This window comes from Ptychodera flava, chromosome 14 (genome assembly GCF_041260155.1).
Source record: "Ptychodera flava strain L36383 chromosome 14, AS_Pfla_20210202, whole genome shotgun sequence".
NCBI lineage: Eukaryota > Metazoa > Hemichordata > Enteropneusta > Ptychoderidae > Ptychodera > Ptychodera flava.
Window position 1 is genome coordinate 27507144 of NC_091941.1, and position 23154 is coordinate 27530297.

At 37.0% G+C, this 23154-nt stretch overlaps 1 protein-coding gene across 1 annotated transcript in view; it reads left to right on the forward strand.

Annotated features, from left to right (window-relative positions):
- The window catches only part of LOC139149980 (ribosomal protein S6 kinase alpha-5-like), a 96585-nt gene that overhangs the window by 33969 nt on the left and 39462 nt on the right, over positions 1 to 23154 (forward strand). Inside the window, exons 4-5 of the mRNA XM_070722097.1 lie at positions 8547 to 8662; positions 22782 to 22895. Coding sequence (XP_070578198.1) covers positions 8547 to 8662; positions 22782 to 22895 — 230 coding nt within the window. The remainder of the gene's footprint in view (positions 1 to 8546; positions 8663 to 22781; positions 22896 to 23154) is intronic.

The window sequence follows — 23154 nt, forward strand, 5'->3', positions numbered from 1 at the left end:
ACGTACTGTTGATAGCAGGTAGTTCGGTGTCCAGTGAGAACACAATTCTGAATGTATCACGGCTGTTGATTTGAGCTGCCTCCGATCGAAAATTTTCAACACAAAGACATGATATCAATAATTTTGCGAGATTATAAGTACCCGCTGTCTTCTCGCCAAATAGCTGCGATCAAGATCATTATGATAGAAGCAATTGACCGCCGAACACCTGCTTGCTGTTCTTATACACAACGTGTAAAAACTTATTATTCCTGCTGAGAAATACGACAGCAAATATTGCAATGTGAATTTCTTACTATCTTCCTCGCAATGGTTTTGCATCTGTGTTTATTTTATCACGGTCACTGGACCATTTCTGACGATTTTTACTAACAAAGAATCAGTTCACACTCATCGTGGGAACACATTGCAAAGACGTTCACAAAATTTTCATCACATTCATCCCATTACCGTAATCCCCGTTTCAAAGACGTAGGAAATGTATAATGATTTGTTTATCTTGAAAAATCCCGAACTGAAGCCTCTAAATACAAAATGATTTTTCTTCTGAACAACGTCCCGACAACTTTACAACCACACTCTGGTCATCACATGGCGGTTGTAACCGTACATGTGCTGCTGCCAATGGAGAATCAAAAGACTTCAAATCAACAGTCAAAACGTACGGAAAAAATATCAATATCCAAGCAATGTAAAACAGAGTAATTTTGATAAGGTCAATTTATTGAAAATCATAAAAATCTCCAGACCACTCGGAACAGCGTAAGATGATGATCTCACTCATTCGAATACTACACTCGCACGGTAGGGTAAAAATATGGGAACTAAGATCGTTATATACTGTTTCCGTCAAACGAGTCCGCTTATCTAAAACGGCAAAAATGGTAAAAAAGACGGTAAAATGACCATAATTATTATTGCTTGTCTCTGTAAATTTTGCCGACTATTCGTTAGTAGTTGTCGAATTTCTTGAGTTTGTCCGAAAACTATTTCAGTGAATGACGTAAGTTTCAAGACACCCGAGTGCGAACGCAATATCGATATTGGGATAGCAAAATCAGTCACAGACAACCGAGGAAGAACATAAGAGTCTATTAATCTGCGATTTAATTCATCCTAGGTTATCATGAAAGTAAGGTAATGTTGTGCCCTGGTTGGGAAAGAAAAGTTGATTAAGTTTTCAAAAAAAACGTCAGCTAATACTCGAACAATTTAGTAAAAAACTAGCTCAGAAAAACGTATAGAGAAGAACGACATCACCGATCACGGCGATCTTCAGACCTTTTATCATGTTTCAGTCTGAACGGTCAACATTTGATGCTATAATCTATGTCAAGTGTCTCTTTTTGGTCAAATCCGACAGAGATGAATCAATCACGATTCAGTTTCATCGCCCCGACCCGACAGGAAATAATGAAGCTCATGGGCACCTCATAATCGTGGCATGAACGTATCCAATGCCCGGTGGTGGCAGTCTCTGGATGGGTGGGTACCCACGCTCGTTAGCAGAGTTTGAAATGTACCCCTTTTCCCAGAATTTTTCTCTGAAAAACACCCCCTTTTTTGGGAAAATCTGGGAGAAAATCACTGCGAAAAACACCCCCTTTTTTCCGATATCTGGGAGATTTTACCTAAATGTTTGCCAAGACATTTGAATACCATAATTTACCAATTTCAAAGCAAGTGTGCTGACTTACAATCACCTTCACGATGTGATGTACGGTTCTCCCGGGACGGTTCTGGATCATGGCTTGGGGGGACCGCTGCTGGGTTTTACTCTCTCGAGTGAGAAAGCGTCTTGGGAGAAGAACCAGACCTATTCTCGGAGGGTGATCTGAAAAAGTACCCCTTTTTCTCGATTTCACGGACCTAGATGTCTCCGTGATGTCCGACGAAAATCACCCCCTTTTCCGCGAAATTTCTAACGAGCGTGCGTACCCGGCTGCTCCGAGACTGCCACCACCGGGATCCAATGCCCGTCCACTGCATGAGCCATTGACTGTGCATCGCGAGCAAACAACGGTTTTGGACGTCACGAGAGCATTTTTTTTTGTGGTCTGTGAGCGGTTGAGTGGTTTTGGTAGGCTGCATACATGTAGATCGGAATCGAGTTGATTTCGGCCGAAAACAGTTAGAAAGTATTTTTCGTGCTCCGTCCAAATTGATCCACATGTTGCCGGTGTTGTCCATGGTAATCAGCAGAGCTGTGGTGGGAGGCCGTATAACGCCTGCGCCGGGAATACACGTCATCGTACGCAGGGCTAGGCCACAACATACTTCCAAAAGCGATCCATCGTAAAATATCGTACTGCAGGTCAACACACACATCACCCATTCATAGGCCTACAGGTACACATATCAACGAACAAAAGGGAGAGGCAATCTGCTTGAAACCATGAAGTAGTCCGTTTGTGTCTGAACTCATTCAGGCGCGTGTTCAGTAACCGTTGGTCAAGTTTTTTCGTTCAGTAGTAAGAATCGTTTATTCATTGTTGACATCGTAATCGATCCGATGTACACAAAATGTTTGATCGTTTGCACCTTTGCGCGTCCCCTCGTGAATGGCAGCTGTTTGAATGCTTTCATCTATTGTTTGTTGGACTCTTCGAACACAGCATCGAAGCAGTTTTGGCATAAAAAATCAACTTAAAATGGAAAAAATGAGAGAAATTTCGCTAACAGGGTGATGCCCAAGTATTCACAAAACGTAATATGTTGAAACAGTGCTTTAATTTACACCATGGTTGTTGAAAGATCCAGATTTTCGGGAGCATTCGTTGACGTTGTTACCATGTGCCACTCATGTTGGATTATGAATCCCCAGGGAGATAGGGGGTATTTATAGGCTCCCCCTGCCTTTAAGAAGGTGCATTTAGCCAGCTAAAACACCAAAACAAAGACTTAACTTTGTCTGTGTGGACAAACATGGACTTACTATTAATCGCCTGTGTTTGCAAATCAGAAATGGTGTCTCTAAAACGTTTTACCTAGTGTGAACATGGTAATATATCAGTATTTGAGATTTTCATATGGTTATATAAATCTATATTCAGTTCGTATTGGACCATACCACTCAACTTCTGAGATTAATATGAATGTTTTTATGTACAGAGTAGTATCATAGAGTATTATATTGATGTATTTTGTGTTGATAAGAAGGATTCACAAATAATCTAATATCACACATGGTATGTATCAGTTTAAAGTGTTTCCCTATTCCAAATTTTCAATGTTTCACATGAAAATAGGAACATATCTATTATTCAGGAAGTTTGTGAAATCATCAAAAAGATAATGAGAATAGCATTGTTGGCAAATAACTACTTAGGATGTAGTTGTAATTAGCCCATTTGAGGAAGATTTCATTAATCATATTGAAATTGAATTGTTAGTGATAAAACAAATATTTTTGACAATAAATGTCTGTGCTTACCGTAGATAATCAATTCCAACATGACAGGTTCAGGAGCTGGGCAGAAACTTTTCCAAATATTGTTAGATTTTATCATTTCATCATGTATTGATTTGATTATGGTATTACAGGGATAATGTTGACCTGAATCATGGCATTTGCGGTGGTGAAAAGGGCGAATCTTTCGCTACCTTGGTACATGTACGGTATTACTTGTAGTAATCTGCTTCAACAGCTTTATTAAGGATATGTTATTTGACTTGTACAGATCAATCAATACCAAAATAAGGCTTTTATCATTTTGAGTGAGGCTTCAGTGGCACAGGAACGATGCTGTGACACATTGGAAATGGGTGCTAATGAGTTTTGACAAAAGCAGGGCATTGGTGTGGAAAGAAGAAAGTGTGTCGACCTTTGTGTGGGTGGGAGTTTGATTGCATCTCCACACATCATCTTTAGTGACCCACTTCAAGTGAATTATAAGGTCACAGCAGAGATGGCAAGGTCGTTAAATTGTCATCAGTGTGTGTGTGTGTGGTAATCGTAATCGTGTGAGCAACTCATCATGTGAGCATCAGTTTCCAGTTTTATTTCCAGGATGTAGAGGTGGTATGTAGGTCTTATATGATATTGAACAACTTTAAGTCCTTGCTATTCAAGAATAACAATAGGACAGATCACAAAATCATACTGTGGCTCTCTTCAACTTATTGAACTATTGTTTTCCAATCTGTCAACTATTTCTCTTTGATAATTGAGAGAGGACAAAATTGGTTAGCCGATGATGCTACATGCAGATTTATTCAATTTCAGAAGAACTGAGTTTTTAACCCATACAGCCCTGCCTTAAAGCTTCAGTAATGTACATGTGTAGCACTGTTTCATTAGGGTAAAGGTAAAGAATGATATTGTCCCATATACATCTACATCTGTAGATTTTGCCAAAAAAATGGGAAAAGGGTTTTATAGTTAAGGCAGGTTTTCAGTTTAGACAGGGTCCGGTTTAGACAGGTTTCACTGAACAATGTACATATTAGGTATCAACGGTATTTGTTGTGGTGTTAATGAGAATCTTCAACCAGTAGGCTGTATATACATGTAGATTGTGTGGGCTTCCAAACTGGAGAAGGTTTGTGGGTGATCCGTCAGGATTTGCAACTACCTGTCTAAAAGTCCTCAGAGGAAATGAATCAAAGGAAGTTTGTGTATCTAGATAATCTTAGACTCCTGTCTGTCCCCGTAAAGCCAATTTCATCATCAATTTTGTTTGTCTGACGACTTACTGCAAGATGTATTATATGTACATATTTCAGTATACTTGATCTGTTAAAGGTGTTTGTGTACATATTACCGGTAGTTGCAATAATTTTTCCAAATGTGTTTTTGACTCCACCAACTTGACCACCACAGCAAGAATGGCTCGTTCACTGAAAAATTTCAATTTTCATTGAATTTCTGAAGTGCACATAATCTTTTGGTATCAGTCATGAATGTTAACTCTTTCTTGCATCAGTCCTTTAACAGAGTGCTACTTGGTTAAACAAACATCAGAAAGTTGCATATATGTTCCCGTACAGTGTAGGTTGCAAAAGTGACAGTGTAATACCATCCTGATCTGGCAGAGAATACAAAATTGCTGATTGAGCAGGTAAACTGTCGGTACTTTTCAGCCTTAAAAGAACTTCAGTGAACATTGATTGGCAATAGGTACATAGCTCACTGTTTTAGGTCACAGAGCAAGGAGAACACATCAAGAGCAAGAAAATCTGATATTAAAGCTTCATAAATTGATGCTTTTCCTTTGATTTTTTTTTCTGTTTGCTGAATACCTTTTTTCTAGTACAACTTCCAAAATCGTGTTGAAACACATTACATTTAATTTGTCAATACAGCCTGCATACACACACGTATGTATAATGTTCAATTGGTGTTGTTATCAACTGAATGCTAGATTTGACCAGAATTCATTCGTCAACAATGTCATTACATATTTACATGATACCGGTACAGTGTATTTGCAAGGCTATTGTTTTATCTTTTTATCTACTTAATAGAATAATAAGAAGAGCAGGAAAACATCTCAGAAACAAAAAAATGAAAATACTATCAAAAGTTGCAGCTATTTTGAGGCAAGGAGAGATTCAGTGCACTGCAGATCAGGGCAAACCATAGCAATTTGAATTGATTGATATTGTAGCTGTCTATGGCGGAACTGATAAGCTGAACAGCATAAGGGCTATCCATGATTATTGTAGCTGTCTATGGTCCAGCTGATAAACCGACCAGCATGAGGGCTATCCATGATTATTGTAGCTGTCTATGGGCCAACTGATAAGCCAACCGGCATAAGGGCTATCCATGATTTTTGTAGATTGAGAAGAGCATTGAAAAGTTCAGTATACCTTTTCTGCATACTGCCGAAATTGTTTGCAATAGCGTGCCTTTACATGAAGATGGTGGCTTCACTGAATTTTCAATGTGCAAACACACCTAAGATTACCGGTGGTACTACCGTAGTATCTTTCGCTGGGAGATATCTCGTAAAGCACTTGCTGGAGATGCATTAGATGGTTGGCAATCACTCACTTGTGCCTCTTTTACTGTATCCAACTGTTCAGAAATAATTAACTTGATAAGAAATTTAATTACTGGTACATTATTTATGATTGTGCCAATGAAGCAAACACATTAGACAAGAAAGTGGAGTTTTTATCAAGGGAACAAGCAAGGCTTTAGTAATAGCCACAAGCTTTGACAATGGCCTCTTTGAATTAGCGGGTAATCTCCTCATACAATTTTAAAATCATTCTACCAAGGACAGAATGTGTTGACAAAATTACTGAACCTAAATTTGCTCTGGATATTCATTTCACGCAAATTTTCCAGTCCCCCTGCATGATTTAATCTTTCATTATCAGCAGTAAATCACATTTTGTAGAGGACAACTCGTGTGAAATTACATGAAGGGATATTTTAAACGAAATGCATGCATGCAAAACAACTGATTTTCAAGAGTCTGTAATCATAGACAGTAGGAAAGGGACTTATTTTACTGCCTATGCTGTAATACATGCATGGATTTGCATCACATACTCAAAGAATTATCAGACAAGTCGGTTTCGTAATCCTAACACTACTACTGATGACGACTGTGCACTGGTTGTAAAGATGTGTGGCAGCTTCATACTAACTGTGAGAAATACAGACAAGGCAAAAGAATTTGCAAAATTGGTAAAACGAGAGTGCCATAACCATTCTGTCTCTGATATGGGTTGAATTTCATTATTCTGTGGAGCCGGAGCTTTATTTGCGTGTCATGGTACTATTCAAAATAAAGTAATGCTTCAAGCTGTTGCTGCAAAGAGGCTAGTGGTTTATGATTATGGAATTTCACATGAAAATCTGTCACAATTGCCTGGTAGTTGTGTACAGATAAGCACATGTATCTACAGTAGCTGCCTCAGGCTGTAAAAGCCAATGTGGAGTTCTTTCATGCCTACTCAATGGTAGATGACGGCCACTGCCCTGGTTAGCCCTCTGCCAGTCAGCTTAAAAGGGCTTCTAGGGAAATATACTCTTACCATCACAAAAATTAGATCCACTGTGGATGATGCTAGTAATAATGCCAGTAACATTATTTTCTGTGTGCTTGTCATCCGGTTTTGTAGTGTTATGTAAATACTCTGTGAATTGAATGACATAAGCTTTTTTTTATTGAGGAATAGGATTTTTGCATGAATATACATTTATAATATCAGCAGATATAGGATAAAGCCCGAGTACGAGGGCTCTTCTGGTATATAAAGTCCAACCCAACGATAAAATGTCGAGGCCGTAGGCAGTCGCTTTATTTCGGAAAAGTAGATAATCAACAAAATGGATGAATAAGTATGACAAGTCAATAACAAACATAACTAGGGATTTTGTATAACAACCTGGGCAATATGAAAACTTTGTAAATTCCGTATTCTTATAAAAGGGAAGTGTGTATGCCAGGAATTTTTTGAGTTTGGTTCTCATGTCATTTCCCGGGAATTCCTATTTTATGTCGGTGCAGTCATGGAGAGCAACAGAAATGTTAATCCAGTACTCTTAGTTAAGTTGTTTGTAAAATCATATATTTTGTTGTTATAATATAGAGGCACTCCCACTTGGTAACATTTTTAAAACACATTTTTTTAATGCCAATGGTCAATATTTGACGTGGCGACTGCGCGCGGATCGCGAGATATCGATAAAAAACATGTCCTCAAAAAAGTAAAAGTTTGAATTCCGGTGGCCCACCTAAATTCAGCTTGGCCCACCTAAATTCAGCTTCCGAACATCGAACGTTCGGCAATGGGGCCATTGTCAACTAAGCTATGGAGTACGAGTCTACGCTAACACTGCTGCACGCCACAGTACCACACATGTCGGTGATCAGTCATGTCCCGTGGGGGGAAAGCCGAGTCTTACTGACTCAGAGAAAAAACGGAAAACAAAGTTTGCTGATTCCACCAGAATTCGCATGGGTGACTAGCACAGATACGTGCGGTTGATACATAGCATGGTATTGGTTAAAAATATAATACAACTGAATGAGAATAATGAAAACGACAAAACCAAAGAAGAAGTTTTTAAAAAAAAAAAAACTTACCTGAAGTGAAGGCATAATGCTGTATATAATAAAATCTTCGCAGTGAGAGGTAAATTAATTGCGTCGTTCGAACTTATTGTGGACTCCCTAGAATATCGTCAATCAGCAGAACAACAAACATTCGGGGGATTTCGGGTCATAAGTAGAAACGATCGCAAAACTTCGGGATGTGAAAAATACGCTCGGGAAATGACATGTTTTTTATCGATATCTCGCGATCCGCGCGCTGTCGCCACATCAAATATCGACCGTTGGCATTATAAAAACGTGTTTAAAAAATGTTACCAAGTGGGAGTGCCTCTTTAAGTACGGTACACAATAATTCAAAATCAATTCAAATCCTGTCTAAATGTTTTCACGAACTCAAATTCATGTGATATTACTTGAATGAAATTACCTCATGCCTGTGGGTATGATGTGTTGCTGTTTTGTACAGAGGTAAATGCAGATGCAAAGTGACAACATACTAAAGGAGAGGTGTTCTTATTATCTTTGCAGACTATGTGAGTGGAGGAGAGCTGTTCACACACCTCTATCTGCGAGAGCAATTTACAGAGCCAGCAGTACGCATCTATGTTGGCGAGATAGTGCTGGCATTGGAGCATCTACACAAGGTAAGATAGATTCTTGAGTTGGAGAAGGGCTTTAAAAAGTTCTGTAATGGACTCTTACTGCTTTTAGTGGTCTGACTATTTCTATGCATACCCATGGGTAAAAGAAAATATCTCCCAGTTTCAGGAATCGTTATATGGAAGTGTTCATTGCCAGATTGAATGGAGGTCAAGGTTAACAGTTATAGACAAAGTCTTGCTAGCAGAGTCAAACTCTTAACTATTGAAAATATGACAAAATGTAATAGTGAAATAGGTTTCAGGATTGAAATGTCTAGAAGGAGTGTAAAGATGTAATGAAGAAGGTTATTTTAATGTAATGGTATACATATTTAGCTCTGCTTATCAGATACTAGACTGATTGTCTGCCATCTGTCCATCAACAATTGACTTCTTCAGAGAAACCACTGGTCATACAACTTTGATATTTGGTATACAGTCCAGTAGGAGTGACCTATACCAGATTTATTCAGATTCTGATGATATCAGATATATTGATATTGAATTATTTGGCAATTTTTGCAGTTTTTGGTAAAAAAAACCTCTCCTGAGAATCTGGTTGTCCTGTTGTACAAGGTCATCATAGGGATAATCTAAGCCAGATTTGTTCAAATTATGATGAAATCTGTAATATTGAATTTCAGTGGAATTTTTCCGTTTTTGGTAAGAAATCCCCTAAATGGCTGGTCTTACAGCTTTTAAATTTAGAGTGCAATTTCGCAAGGATGACTCAAGTCTGATTGTTGAAATTGTGACAAAATCTACAATTTTGTATTTTTTTTTGCATTTTTCACCATTTTAGTCAAAGTATCAAATGATGTAAAATAACACAGAAAAATAAAATAATGGTACAAAAGAAATAGTTAGGCATGTCATAGTGGAATTTTCCGTTTTTGGTAAGAAATCCCCTAAATGGTGGTCTAACAGCTTTTAAATTTAGTGTGCAATTTCGCAAGGATGACTCAAATCAGATTGTTGAAATTGTGACAAAATCTACAATTTCGTTATTTTTTTTTGCATTTTTCACCATTTTAGTCAAAGTATCAAATGATGTAATATAACACAGAAAAATAAAATAATGGTACATAAGAAATAGTTAGGCATATCATATATTTTATTTGTACAGCCCACTTTTGGCCAATTTTAATGAGAAATGTGTAATATCACCTGTATTTTCATACTATTTTAATTCACATTCATCACAAACAGTTGCCACGTATTGTATATTAATATCATAGTGAAGCTCTAGAGCTCTCTTGATCGCTAGGTCGCTTATGAAATGATATCGCTATTGTGGTAGTTCAATACTGAACTGAAGGCCTGTACATCAAATAGAAGCTTTTGAGAGCAAATGATATAATTTACTTCTTTAGAGAAAGAATGGTTCAAAGGTGATTGTAGATGTATATACAGAAGACAATGCAGAATATATATGGATGGTTTGAAATAAGGATACTGAAATTAGTGAAAAATACCAATTGAAAATTGTGGATGGTTTTAAATGTCACCTAACTTCATTGTATTCCTTTTCCATGCTAGTGTAAAAGTGTGAGTAGGTACACAAAACACACAATAGCAGATCACCTCAGTCACCTCTGCTCATGTGATTCCTACTGCTGTATAATCATCTCCACCTTTGCAGTTGGAATCAATTTGTAATCTGAAACCAGAAACCACTTTGCCTTTCAATTGGTAACTTTCATGTGAAGCTCCTGTCAAGTGAGATAATAAATGTATGACAATGACATAGTAGACGGTTTGTCAAGCAACAGATTTCAAACATGTTTGTTTTGTGTGTCACTAATAATGTGATAACTGTACTTGTAAAATGACAAAGGATTTGGAAATTGCAAGTGAATAATGCAGCCAAGATCTTGTTACACTGCAAGGGTTGAAACTGTCATGTTCCCTTCATATCTTTGTTTTGATCAGGTTGAATTGAATTACCTGATGAAGTAACATTCATCTTATGTAAATATTTTCATGCTGTCAAAGTACACTACTGTCATCTCTTGGACTCATTCAATCTTTTATACCATAACAGTACATTTATACATTCAGTTGAATGAATTATACATTGAAATTGAAAATCGTGAAAACTTTGCACATATGAGCAGCCTTTGATATTGTGTTTTAAAACTACATTATGATGTTACATGTATGTATCTATTGTCTTCTACCAGACAGATATTTATCTATTTTATGACTCGTTCATAAATCTTCTTTTTCTGAAATCATTGTAATCCAGTTTGCCATGGAAAAGTACTGTTGAAAGCCATTTTTGACATTTTTTCACATTCATAATTAGTGGCCATCTTTGCAGCTTTTCATGATGGTCCAGAGAAAATTCTAATGGTTGTCAATACAGTTGACATAGGAAGCAGAGGTGACTCTTATCAAATATAATATGATCACACAATGGTATAAACCAATGTGGAATTATAGGGCTTGGATTACCAGTGTGTACCATGGTAGTCCAGCATGCAGCAGCTGGTCATTGCTCTCATACATGTGTGATGCTTCTCTTTAAAACGCAGCCTTACTACAACATGAAGGTGTTGCAAATATCAGTTCATCTCAGAGAAACTTTGACCGTTGCCTTCTGAGAGAGTCAGAAAATAGAGAACAGTTAAACAGAGCTCCTGCACATCAGTTGTGTAGCATGATAGTTCAGTTTTGGTCAATGTGCTGACAAGAGAAGCCACTCTACTTGTCTTATACAGGAGCATGAATTGTTATCAATGCTGCAAATAGTGATGTCCACAATCAAGATTTGATTGTAGGACTTTGTCATGTCAACACTCACTGAATGATTGTCAGTTACAGGTTTCCTGGTTGCTATTAAATGTCATTGTAAAATTTTCTGAGAAATGCTTCTATAGAACTATTATGAAAATGAAAAATTGTACCTAAAATGCTGGAAACATCTATCATGAATGTACAAGTATGTACGACATGACTAATGACAAGTATTGTGTATATTATGAGAAGTACAGAATTACAGAAATAATGGTGTTAACACTTAAATTCCAGAGACAGCAGTAACTGTTGTAATTTGTAACAAGTGAGTTTTTAATCATATTTACTGGTATAATAACTGTCGCCGTTTTTAAAGTTAAAGGTCAGCAAAACAGAGAACTTAATTGTTTTCATACAGATGCACCATCAGTTGATTGCCGGTGTAAAGCAAATCGTGTTTAGTGAATAAGTCACGAAGAAATACTTTTTATCTCCTTCCCTATTCGCTTATATGTGATGATATTTCACCACGAATGCAATATGTGCACACAATAGGGAACCAACAGAATATAATGTCTCAGCCTGTGCAGTAACCTGTCATTTCCACTTCAGCCATGTTTCCATGTTGGAAAAAAAGATCCAAGTCATTGTCGTACCACACTTCCCGTTAACATGAATGGGTTGAATCAAACCATAGACAGTAGAGGGGGAAGATTCTACTGTCTATGATCAAACCGGGTGCACACCTTAAATCCTATTGGAGTAACAATGTAGTTTTAGAGTGATATTACTTAAACTTTGATGTGGATTGGAAATCTGGAGGATTAATGTCAGTCATTTTATTTCGGAAAAGTAGATAATCAACAAAAGTGAGATTCACTTATCTTTCAATATTCTGGCAGATCTTAAATCTGGTGGATTAATGGTAACTTTGAGTCTGCCAAGGTTTCTTAAGTATAGTCTCTTGTGAAAATCTCTTAAGAGTTGACACACATGCGCCTCCATTGTGAGAATCAAAACACTGGATATAAATGTTTTAGTTCAAGCATCATGTTATGTATGCATTTACATAAAAGTTATGTAAAGCATGCTACTAACAAGAATCTTTAGAAAATACTTTTGCCAACGTAGACAAAAGACATCAGTAAAAAAGAAATGAGTCAAATGCAATAGTATTTGAATGTTCAACATGCTGCCTAAAACTGGGTCTTTAAAGGCCAGGGCCGGGTATAAATAGCTAGCTGCCCCGTTGGAGTTAGTTCATGCAAAGCGTGGCTTGGGTGGCGTCACGCTCGATCGCTCCGTAAAAACCATGCCAAAATGGTCACAGGCGAAGAAATTTAGGCGTCCATGCACCTATACCTAACTATGAATGTCTAGTGATTGAATGTATCGATAAAATTTTATGATTTGAGCATAAATAAGGCTGATTTTGATCGATGAAGGTATTTCTCTTTGTCTTCAACTAGCGTGGCAAGCGGCCGTAACAAAGGTCTGCAAGCTGTCACTCAAAAAAGGACGCGATACAGTCGTGAAGCGGTAAACGTTTGCGATGTCAACATGTTAGATACGCCACATCATTGTAATTACAGTAGATGGAGCGACCGCAGTGCAGACCCACAAGCACAGGCGCTATGTAGCTTGGGAGTCTGCTAATAGATCGATTTTCGGCTCGATCTATCGATCCCGTAGTCGATATGCCCACGACTGCAACCTAAACACTCATTTAGGTTGCAGTGCAGGCATGTCGACTACGGGATCGATAGACCGAGCCGAAAAGCGATCTATTTAGCAGACTACCCAGCTCGAGCGCCTGTGCCCGCTAGTATGTCACTCAAGCCATAGCGCGTTCTTGCGTAGACGCCGTACCACGACACGCCGCTATTTCCAATCGTTTCTTCCACAGAACTGTCATGTACAGTTCAGATTCAAGTTCTTTTAGATTTTGCTGTCTCACGGTGAAAAGTATTATTATCGTCTTGCCGTATTAAAAGATTTTTGAGGACCTAAACGACATCGTGTGTTGTTCCATTGCCATGGAATCCGATGTCAAGGAAAAGCGGTGACTTTTTTCAAGTTGAATATAATTTCCTTTCTGTTTGTATTAGTCAATTCATCGAAATACTTTTGTTCACAATTGAGTAAACTATAGACAGTGGACTGTCTCGATTCTCCCGTCTATGATTCGATATTCACTGACTCATTCTTTCTCTATTTGTCGATCGATGAAAGTAATTTCATCTTCAATACTCTGTCCTAATATGACAGATGTAATATCCAAACCTATATTGTCATTTATTTTTGACCAACGTACAAAACTTGGTCCGTTCGCCAAAGCACATATCTGACGAGATGTTTTGCGAAACAGTGAAAAATATATTGGATGAACAGCCATACTCTATGATTAGGGGATATTCATGTTGCAGTCTCTCCGAAAAAAAAAACCGGGGATGTTTAGGCGATAACAAAGGCGACGACTCACTATATAGTTGAATAAAAAAAAATTTCGGACATAATATTTTTATCTATTAAAAGCGTACACTTGTCGGTTTGATGTGCGACCGTACGCAGATCGCCCATATTCTCCTAAAACTAGTCAGAACAATTCTGCGACAATGATGGTGTCTCTTCGTGAACGTCCTTGAACCCGTACCCGCGACCATTGTTTTTTTATGTGTTCCGTGGTTGATGATTGGTAGAATTCATGTATCAAAATTTGAAGACACACGTGATTGAATCCTGTGAATGTTAGGCAACTGACGGTGTGTAGGGACGGCAACAGTTCACGGACCATGGGAGTATCAGCAGTACGCAGTACATTGCATGCTTTCTAAGAATGAACAGCGTGTTTCTATAGCTACCATGCGAAATCCGGCTTTGACCAATGTTCCTGTCCTGTCGTAGGATACTAACTTTCGAGCTGCGTAGTTACTGTTGAGGTTCAGATAGCCGAATCTTTCGTGTTCGAAAGGCTTATCGATTTACAGAAAATGCTAAACTTTTGTTATTAGTTTACATGTACATACCCAGCACACGGGGCAAAGCTAAATACTTACCAGGTTGGAAAATTTCTGCGAGTCGCTCTCACCAGCGGTCGCGAGGAAAATATACGTCGATATCATTGATCCGCCATGTTTATTGTTGTTTGTACGTCTAGTTTGAAAGTCATAGACTTTCTCAACGGTGAAATTCATATTGCAATTCAATATTTTACGCACGAAGTCACCTGTGCATTTAAATACGTCCATTTGAGAGCAGAAACGTTTACAGAATTTCGATGGTGATAACTAGCTCCCTGTCGTGACATGTCTCCAGTTCCGAAGTTTATCCGGTAAACTTCGTAAATCGAAATCGACTGAGCGGTGATCGTGAAGTGTTAAATAAATGTCGGCTAAATAAAACATCAAATGGCTAGACTTGGAAGAGAGAGAGAGAGAGAGAGAGAGAGAGAGAGAGAGAGAGAGAGAGAGAGAGAGAGAGGTTTATGCACTCGCGAACTGATCATGGTCTATAGGATGGATGGATGCTGTGTCGGTTTACACATTTGCGCTGCACAGATATCGAAAATGTACAGATACTTTCCCGAAATTTGACTTATTTTATAACAAGATTAGAACAAAACCAAAAGTGTTGAAGATATTCTTCAGATGCTTGAAGTTTGCTAAAGTTATATTATACTCACATAAAATAGTCGCTACAGTCTTCTCTTCAAAGAATTTTTAAGAAATATGTTCTTCAACACCACGTTTCTTATGATCGGTGATGTTACATTTTATTATTTCTGTTAATAATCTTTTATAGATTAATGCACCACGGTGTTAATTTCGGATTAATTCAACGATTTCAAACCGTAATTATTTTTTTAGTGAGAGGGTTTTTAGTATTTCTGTAGACGAAACGATCGGTAATAGCAGAGTATCTTGGCAATGGCACGACGTCTACGCTATCGTTTAGCTGCAGCGATTGTACAGTTGCAGCCCGCGCCCGGGCCCCGTGTAGGCCTAATTCGGAACGTAATAAAGCCGTCAGTTGCAGCGGCGTCGTGCTGTACCTTTGTCATTACTGTTGAAGTACCCCTGTTATTGCTACAAGCATCGCGGGCTGCTTCATGAAATGTTTCTCAGTCTGCTCAGTGTACACTGTACCCCTGTTATTGCTACAAGCATCGCGGGCCGCTTCATGAAATGTTTCTCAGTCAGCTCAGCGTACACTGTACTGGTCTCGCCGTTATATTCAGTTACGTATAATCTGTTGTTTGCAAGTCAACACATTGGCCTGTTTACAACCTCCTGTGCACACTAATGGTGACCGTAATTTACAAAGACATAAACATTCGATCCCGCCCGTGAATGTCAAAGGTGAACGGGATTAACTTGATCCCGGGTATCAAGTCCCTGGCCTTTAAGGGATTAGTTTATGATGTTACCTACTAAATTCTACCTGAAAAACAATGAATTGCTGATTTGCGTGAAGCAGAGATACAAGACCCAGTCTGCTTTCAGTTTGATCATGCAACACATTGTTCAGTGAAGTTGATCAGTTGAAAACTGTCCCTCAGAAGCATCCTTCTTTGACTAACCAGGCTACATGCATTTCTCTGTAAAGGTGTATGAATACAAAAAGGAAGTCCTTCAGTGGAATGTGATAGAACTGTACCATTAGTTATGCACGACTGTATGGCCACTTTTATGATCAGGTGTTATCACGCAACTTTCATCAGAAATGTTCTTTGAGGAACGCGACTGGTGAAGATAATTATTCAGTAAACGTCTACATTTTAACAAATTAAATAAAACATTAATGATACTATGACAACTTACCTTCGTGTTATGAATTTCAAGTGTTCATTAAGAAACTATTCAACCGTTATCTTGTGATGTGCATTGCATCTTTCATGAAAAGCCCATACTATGAAACCAGCTCTGAAAACGATATTGTGGATTTGTAAATGTACATCAGCCATGCTTTATATCCAGATGTGTGTTGGTTTGCCAGTCCTTCTATTAAAGGTAAAAAATACCCCATAGCAACCATGTGACAAAAACTGCATAAAAATTGGAGCAAAACTACATCAGTTATCAACTTTATTGAAAACCTTATATCTGGAAAGATTTCACAGCTGAGCGAGTGGCACAAAGTGTGTAATTTACAATACTCTGTCAAAATTGATCAGGAGACAATCATCAGGCTCAATTATCTTCATGAATGGGTGCTAATGCAACTAATTGCATGATATTTTACATAGAAAAGCTTTTAGATCTTTCAAAAGGCAAACCTCAGAGAATTTCCGCACAGAAGGTAAACGGCAATGGATTTAAAGGCTTGTCTATCCTTCCACCATGCATACTTCAACTGGGGCTTAAGTTATCATCTTGAAAATATAATCTCAGGTTTTATTTATTCAACTTCGGAAGGTATTTATGAAGGTTGGTTTACAGAAGCATGTTAAATCTTATTACATGTCTTTGTACTTACTATATCTGTTAATACAAATATGAATGTGGCTTTCTGAGTATTTGGCATGTTGGGAAATTCAAAGCAGCATGGCCTAATAGCAGCAGCTTGGAATGGGAATTGCGACGGACATGACTGTAGAAGTTAATGAATTTCATATCACATCTGGACTCTGAAAAACATAGCTCGATACTGTTAATATGAATTATTATTGGCACAGTGTCAATACAACTGATATTTCAGTATCAGTTTGAAATCTTTATGTGTCCAGTTCAGTGTACACAGTGGTAGTCCCTTTCATAAAACAGGAATAAAGCTAATGACCTTCATAGAAACTTGTAAATAGCTATGCAACCTTACATTCGTTACGAAAATTTTATTTCAAAATCATAAGAAATCATAATCTTTTGGTAAATGGAAAAACCTTTGTTTTGTAAATTTAAAATATTTGTTATAGAAAACAGAATTTGTGATGGATTTTTTTGTGAAAAGACTTTGTTTGATAAGACATTTGGACCAGAGGTATGTGTTGTCCTGTTGTGCTCTGTCTGCTAACAATTTTGTACAAATTCATGATGTTTGATACTTGGCATTTTCAGGGAAAATCTAGAACTCCTTTTTGGATTGTGGTAGATAAACTTTACTCAATTAATGCTAATTGGTATATATTTCAAAGTCAGAATGTTTCAGTACTTGCTTCCTGTAATGGGTTTCCATGAAGAGAAATACAGACCGTGTAAGGTCATTGTGTTAATGAAAGACATTCGGCAGTTTGCTGTTGATTAATTCAATTGTGGAATATTTAATTAACCTCTGCAAGTAGGCAAAGATATGAGAATTTACCAGGTCAAGTATGATATAATCTGCATCATATTAATGTCCTGCCGAGACATGGTCACCATGTGCATGTAAATGAACCATTTTATGCGTGTGCATCTATACTGAGGGCATTACGTATGAAAGTACTCATTTTGACTTCCTTTCCACAGAATCTTCATGGTGCAGTCACAATTATTTGTGTACGTAATAAAATTTTTCAATTGGTAAATATATATGCAAATAACTTTACCAAATATCATATGGAGCGGCATATATTGTCAAGGACAGACTTACCTGCCAAAGTTTTTTAAAGAATTGCATGTTAATGAGTGATTAATTTGCATATTTACTTAACTTTGTAACTGAACTTGTATCTGTTCGAGTCAAAAAATTATGTTGTCTATATCTATGAAAATACATATTTATATAATACTAGTATGCAAATACTTTAACTCACACACATGGCTGCCTGGTCTCACATTCAGAGTAAAAGCCTTGTGAAGTAATGTGGTAATTTATCGTATACTTTGTACTGAATGTCACAATTTCATATATACCCTCACATAGATTATTGGATTATCTGAAAAAAATCCCATGTGTACAATCTGAAAATCAAAACTAGTTTCATATCAGTGTATGCGTCACTTTAAAAATTCCCATTTTGACTGTTTTCCTGAATTTACTGAAGATCAAAACACAGAAAACAAACTGAATCACTACATGAGCATTTGCTAAATGCCATGACATTTTCAGAAGTCTATAAACTGCTGTAAATACAGTTCACATATGAATCAAGATCAAGGGAAATTATTGAACGTTCTGAATAATGATATAAGTATAGACAGTCCAGTGACTGCCTAAAAAAGGGAAACCATAGCAGTGTATGGTCGTCAGCTTCAAGAACAAAGCCATGACCTAAAACCTTTGTAGAAGCAGCATTTTTCCATTCGGCCTAGAACAACATGCATCTTTCGATTTGTCACATTTCCTCTTTTCTGAAAAAGAGTGCAACTTGTGTGTTTGCCTGTTTTTACTATTGCCAAAAGCTAGTTGTTCTGGTTTTTTTGTGTGCCAATCCCTTGTCTGATATTGCCGGGATAATTACATTTATTATACTATTACGTGGACAGGATTAAGTTTTTGTGTCAAGGTGACCTTCATTGGATGTAAAGAAGTGTAACAAGGCTCAGTAAAGAATCACTCCCTACCTTAACTTGATTATCATGCGCAGCCTACCTTAACTTGATTATAGTGCGCAGCATGGGTGGTTATATTCAGCCTTGAACATTAGGTATTATGCACTAGGGCATAAATTAATGAATGAGATTGTCCTCAAGTCAATCAAAGTGTCATATTGACTCATATTTGAACTTGACTATAGCCTATCAGAGTGGAGGGAGATTTAACAAGTAATGACCTTCACATAAACTAGATGAGTCATTGCAAGTCTGAGATGAAGATTTAGAAAAATAATGAACTGTCTCTTTCATAAAGAAAAACAAAGATCACACAAGGACTGCTGTTTGTCTATTTATTTATTGTGTTTATCAGTAGATTATCTTTCCAAACTGCTGAACACTCAGTAAACAAATTGATCCCACCAGAATGGGCAAGTGATAAAATGTCTGTCAGTAATACAAATGGAACCCTTTGAGCTACTGTACCATGACAGGCGTCTTTAATAGAGTATTTGAATTTTCCTACCCTGTGTGTTATGTTTTGTTAAAATATCAGAGCTAGGACAGAGGTGTAAATTTATGGGCAGTTCATAGAGCAGGATATGGTTGCTGTCTTCTTTGTTGATGAAAGTAGTATTTTATGCTGGGTAAGCCAATTTAAATTTAGAGATATAGAATTTCTGGTACAACCTAAAGTGCAGCCTTTCTTTATATGTGCTATACTTGTTAAATTAATACCTTAATTGGCAATGTTGAAATGAAAAGATGGTATTCTGTGATACTTAATTGACCGGATGGACATTTGGTACCGAAACAATGCAAGTTACCATGGTGAGAAAATAAAAAATTAGGGTATTTATCATAGATGATAATGATTGCATTGAGAAAATCAGATCAGCCTGTCAGAAATAGTATATAATAGGTTACAGTAAATGTGAGGAACCTGTATCATTGCCTGTACATAAGATTTCTTGTGATGAAACATCAGCATTGTAATAAAGATATTTGTAAATGGCTGGCAGAAAATAAAGAACTACTGATAAATATTTACCTATTAAAGGCATGATGTACACAGTAAAATTCTTGGTTATTGTTACTGCATGGTTGACTCATGAATGTACATCTGTCAACTCTTTTGATGACAAATGTATATAGTGTGATAAATTTCTGTGTTAAGCCAGTACATTCACAGGTTACTGATCTGATGATAATTTTTTTATTTTAAAGAAGTGTCCCATGTCTTCAAGTTGAAAAATATTTGAGGCAAATATTTCTTGGTTTATACCATTATGTAAACGGAAGGACATATTCACCCAGTTTGACTTGGACTTGTCCTTCTGTCAAACAGTAAATCAGTTGAAGTGTTTTATGCTTTATACTGTGTAATTGAGGAAATGAATAATCTTAAAACAATCATAACATTGAGAATATGGTATGTTGTACGTTTGTGGTGACATAAATTGTTGATATTGGCCACTGGATCTCTCTTCAAAATATCTATTTGATAACATGCTTTTTGGTCTCCCCATGCACACCGTACCACCACCAGTAGTATGTGGCTTTACAGTGAATAAATTAACCACACATATATTTTAATAAATGCAGTCAGTCCAACCATAATTACATATAAACACATTGACTGATTTCATTACATTTAACGTGTGACTCTAATTGTTCAAAGGTAACATTGCAATAATTTTTTTTTGTTTTTAAGGAGGAAGCTATCGATTAGCACCATAATGAGAGAATTATACTTATTATAAATCATTTCTTAGCCTGAAGTTACTTGTCTTCAAAGCATCCACAGACAAACAATAATTATTTTACTCCAAGTAAAATCAGTTTTAGCCATGATTACAATCTACGGTATATGCTGGTTGTACATATGAGAAGATGATGTTCTGCTATCCGTAAGCAATGGAAGCTTACTAACTTGATACAGTTCACTATTTTTATCATACAGACCTTGGGAATTATATTGCTGTGTAAAATCTATAATGGTTGCACCGATAAATTAACCTCGCCGCATTACTTTGTCCATGACAACCAATAAACTATTTGGCTCCAGGTTACAGATGGTGGCATTCTCATTGCTGAGTATAATTTGATGCCAGCCAAGCGGTTGACCAGCCCTAAAGACTCCAATCAGTCAATAAGTGTTGCTGTATCATTCGTTTTAGAGCCAGATTGTTTCTCAAGTTGTAAATCATAGAACTGTTAGGCAGTCTGGATTTTGAGTTCTTAGATGTCAGTTTTTATGCTATTCAGTGTGCCACTTTTGGAAAAATGCCTCCCAGTTTTTATGATCTTCTTAGATTGCATCCAAAAATAAATAAATAAATAAAATAAAATAAATAAATAAATAAATAAATATGTTCTTTTAACTACTATTAATTTTAGAGATTAAAGAAGAAACATTCTTAGTCGCTGTTTTCAATGTGTGAAAGTACTGATGTTGTTTTAATTGTTTGGTTGAATTATTTGTTACTTTTGTATTCACTGTCCCCACAGTCAGTCATATCAATTTATTTCACAGTACATGTACTTACAGCTGTGAAGTTTCATGTGTTTTTGCATGATTTGTACTGGTTGCAGTGAAGTGGACTTGTAGGATGACAAACATGTGTCTTATTTTGGAGTTGAGGGGTCATAAAATAGATACATAGTCTGGAGACAGTATTTCTGTGGTTGATGTTTCATTAATCTGTTGTGCATTAGTGTTTTTGCAGCATTCTATAAAACCAGATCAGCTTGTGTATTCCACTAGTCGGCTTCTATTTGTGAATTCCCCTCTAGAATCTCTCCTGACTGCCCAGCATTAGCTTGGTTCAGTCTGAGTTCTCTCTTACCCATTAAATCAGCCCTGTTCTGTACATTCTAATGGGGGCCAATCCATTTCAAGCCCTCAACCAACATTACAAAATTACAGATTCTAAGTCATGGATGAATTCCATAACATTGCTGTTATGGAATAGTATACTGTGCTTCTAGTCACGCTATGTGTGTAGGCCTACTCATAAATGGTGTTTCTTGGCTACCACAGAATGTAAAGGAAGCAAGGTATTTTATAGCTGTACAACCTAAACCAAGGTTGTGAATTTACATCATAACATGCGTATTACTATTGTTTTGAAATATCCTAGAACCATGTCCTCAGGATTTGTCTTGTGAAATGACTGGTCAAATCACCAGATGGCAGGAGAGCCAAACAAGAAGCAAAGAATGAAAGATCAAGATACATCAGTCGACTAGATATTGTAAATTGCTTCTTACTTATTGCAAAACAGAAGCTGAAAAATGGGAGGTTATTTATCCAAACAGGCCTTGCAATCATAGATAATCAAGCACTAGACAATGCTAATGATATCACAAGTGGTTTAAGGGTATTCTCAGAGGTGTTCCTTTGTGCAAGGCTCTTTACAAGACCATATGTCATTTCAATTATACAATACACTGACTGTGATTCAGATCCTTGTCATTGAATATGTTATTTTCCTTCAGCTCATCTTCCATAAATCCCATCAGATCACACCAGTATTACCGTCTTCTTCCGGACGTGAAGTACTTCATACTGCTTGATTTTAAGGTTTAAAAATATTCTCCATTGATAATGACTTATTAGAAGTTGATTTGCATATTCAAATAATGCTAATCAATCTGCTTTGCATAAATGAATATATATATTGATGTAAATCTCTCTTCAAAAGGTACTGTTACTTAGATTCAGTAACTTGGGAGAACAAGAAGAATCAGTAATAATGTCAAATGCATTATAATTGCAATTCTTTGTCTCATGTCAGTAATTTTCACCATCAAGCCATCCCGTGGCACAGGTAACCATTCTACTGCATGAGACAGACTTTGCTGTTATTCCAGTTTTTTTTCAGCCATAATGACTTGTGTTGTGTTTTTATCTCCATGACAATTTTCAGTTGGGGATAATATACAGAGATATTAAACTGGAGAACATCCTTCTTGATGAACAAGGACACATAGTGCTGACAGACTTTGGACTTAGCAAAGAATTCCTTCTCAGCAATGACAAGGTAAGCACTTGAGTCAACTCAACCTATCTCCTTGCCGTTACTTCTCCTATCCAAGACTGTTTACTAATAATTCACTTTCTTTCTCCCAGTTCCACTCAGAAATTGTTGTACTCCAACTTTGCTTCCTGTTGCAACTTTCAAGCTTCCATTCCTCACTTCTTGCATCTCTTCAGTCTGTCATTTCTTTCTCCCGTCAATTTTTCTGACACAAGCATATATTCTCACTCCTCCACAGTACCTTCCTAAACATGTAATGTTT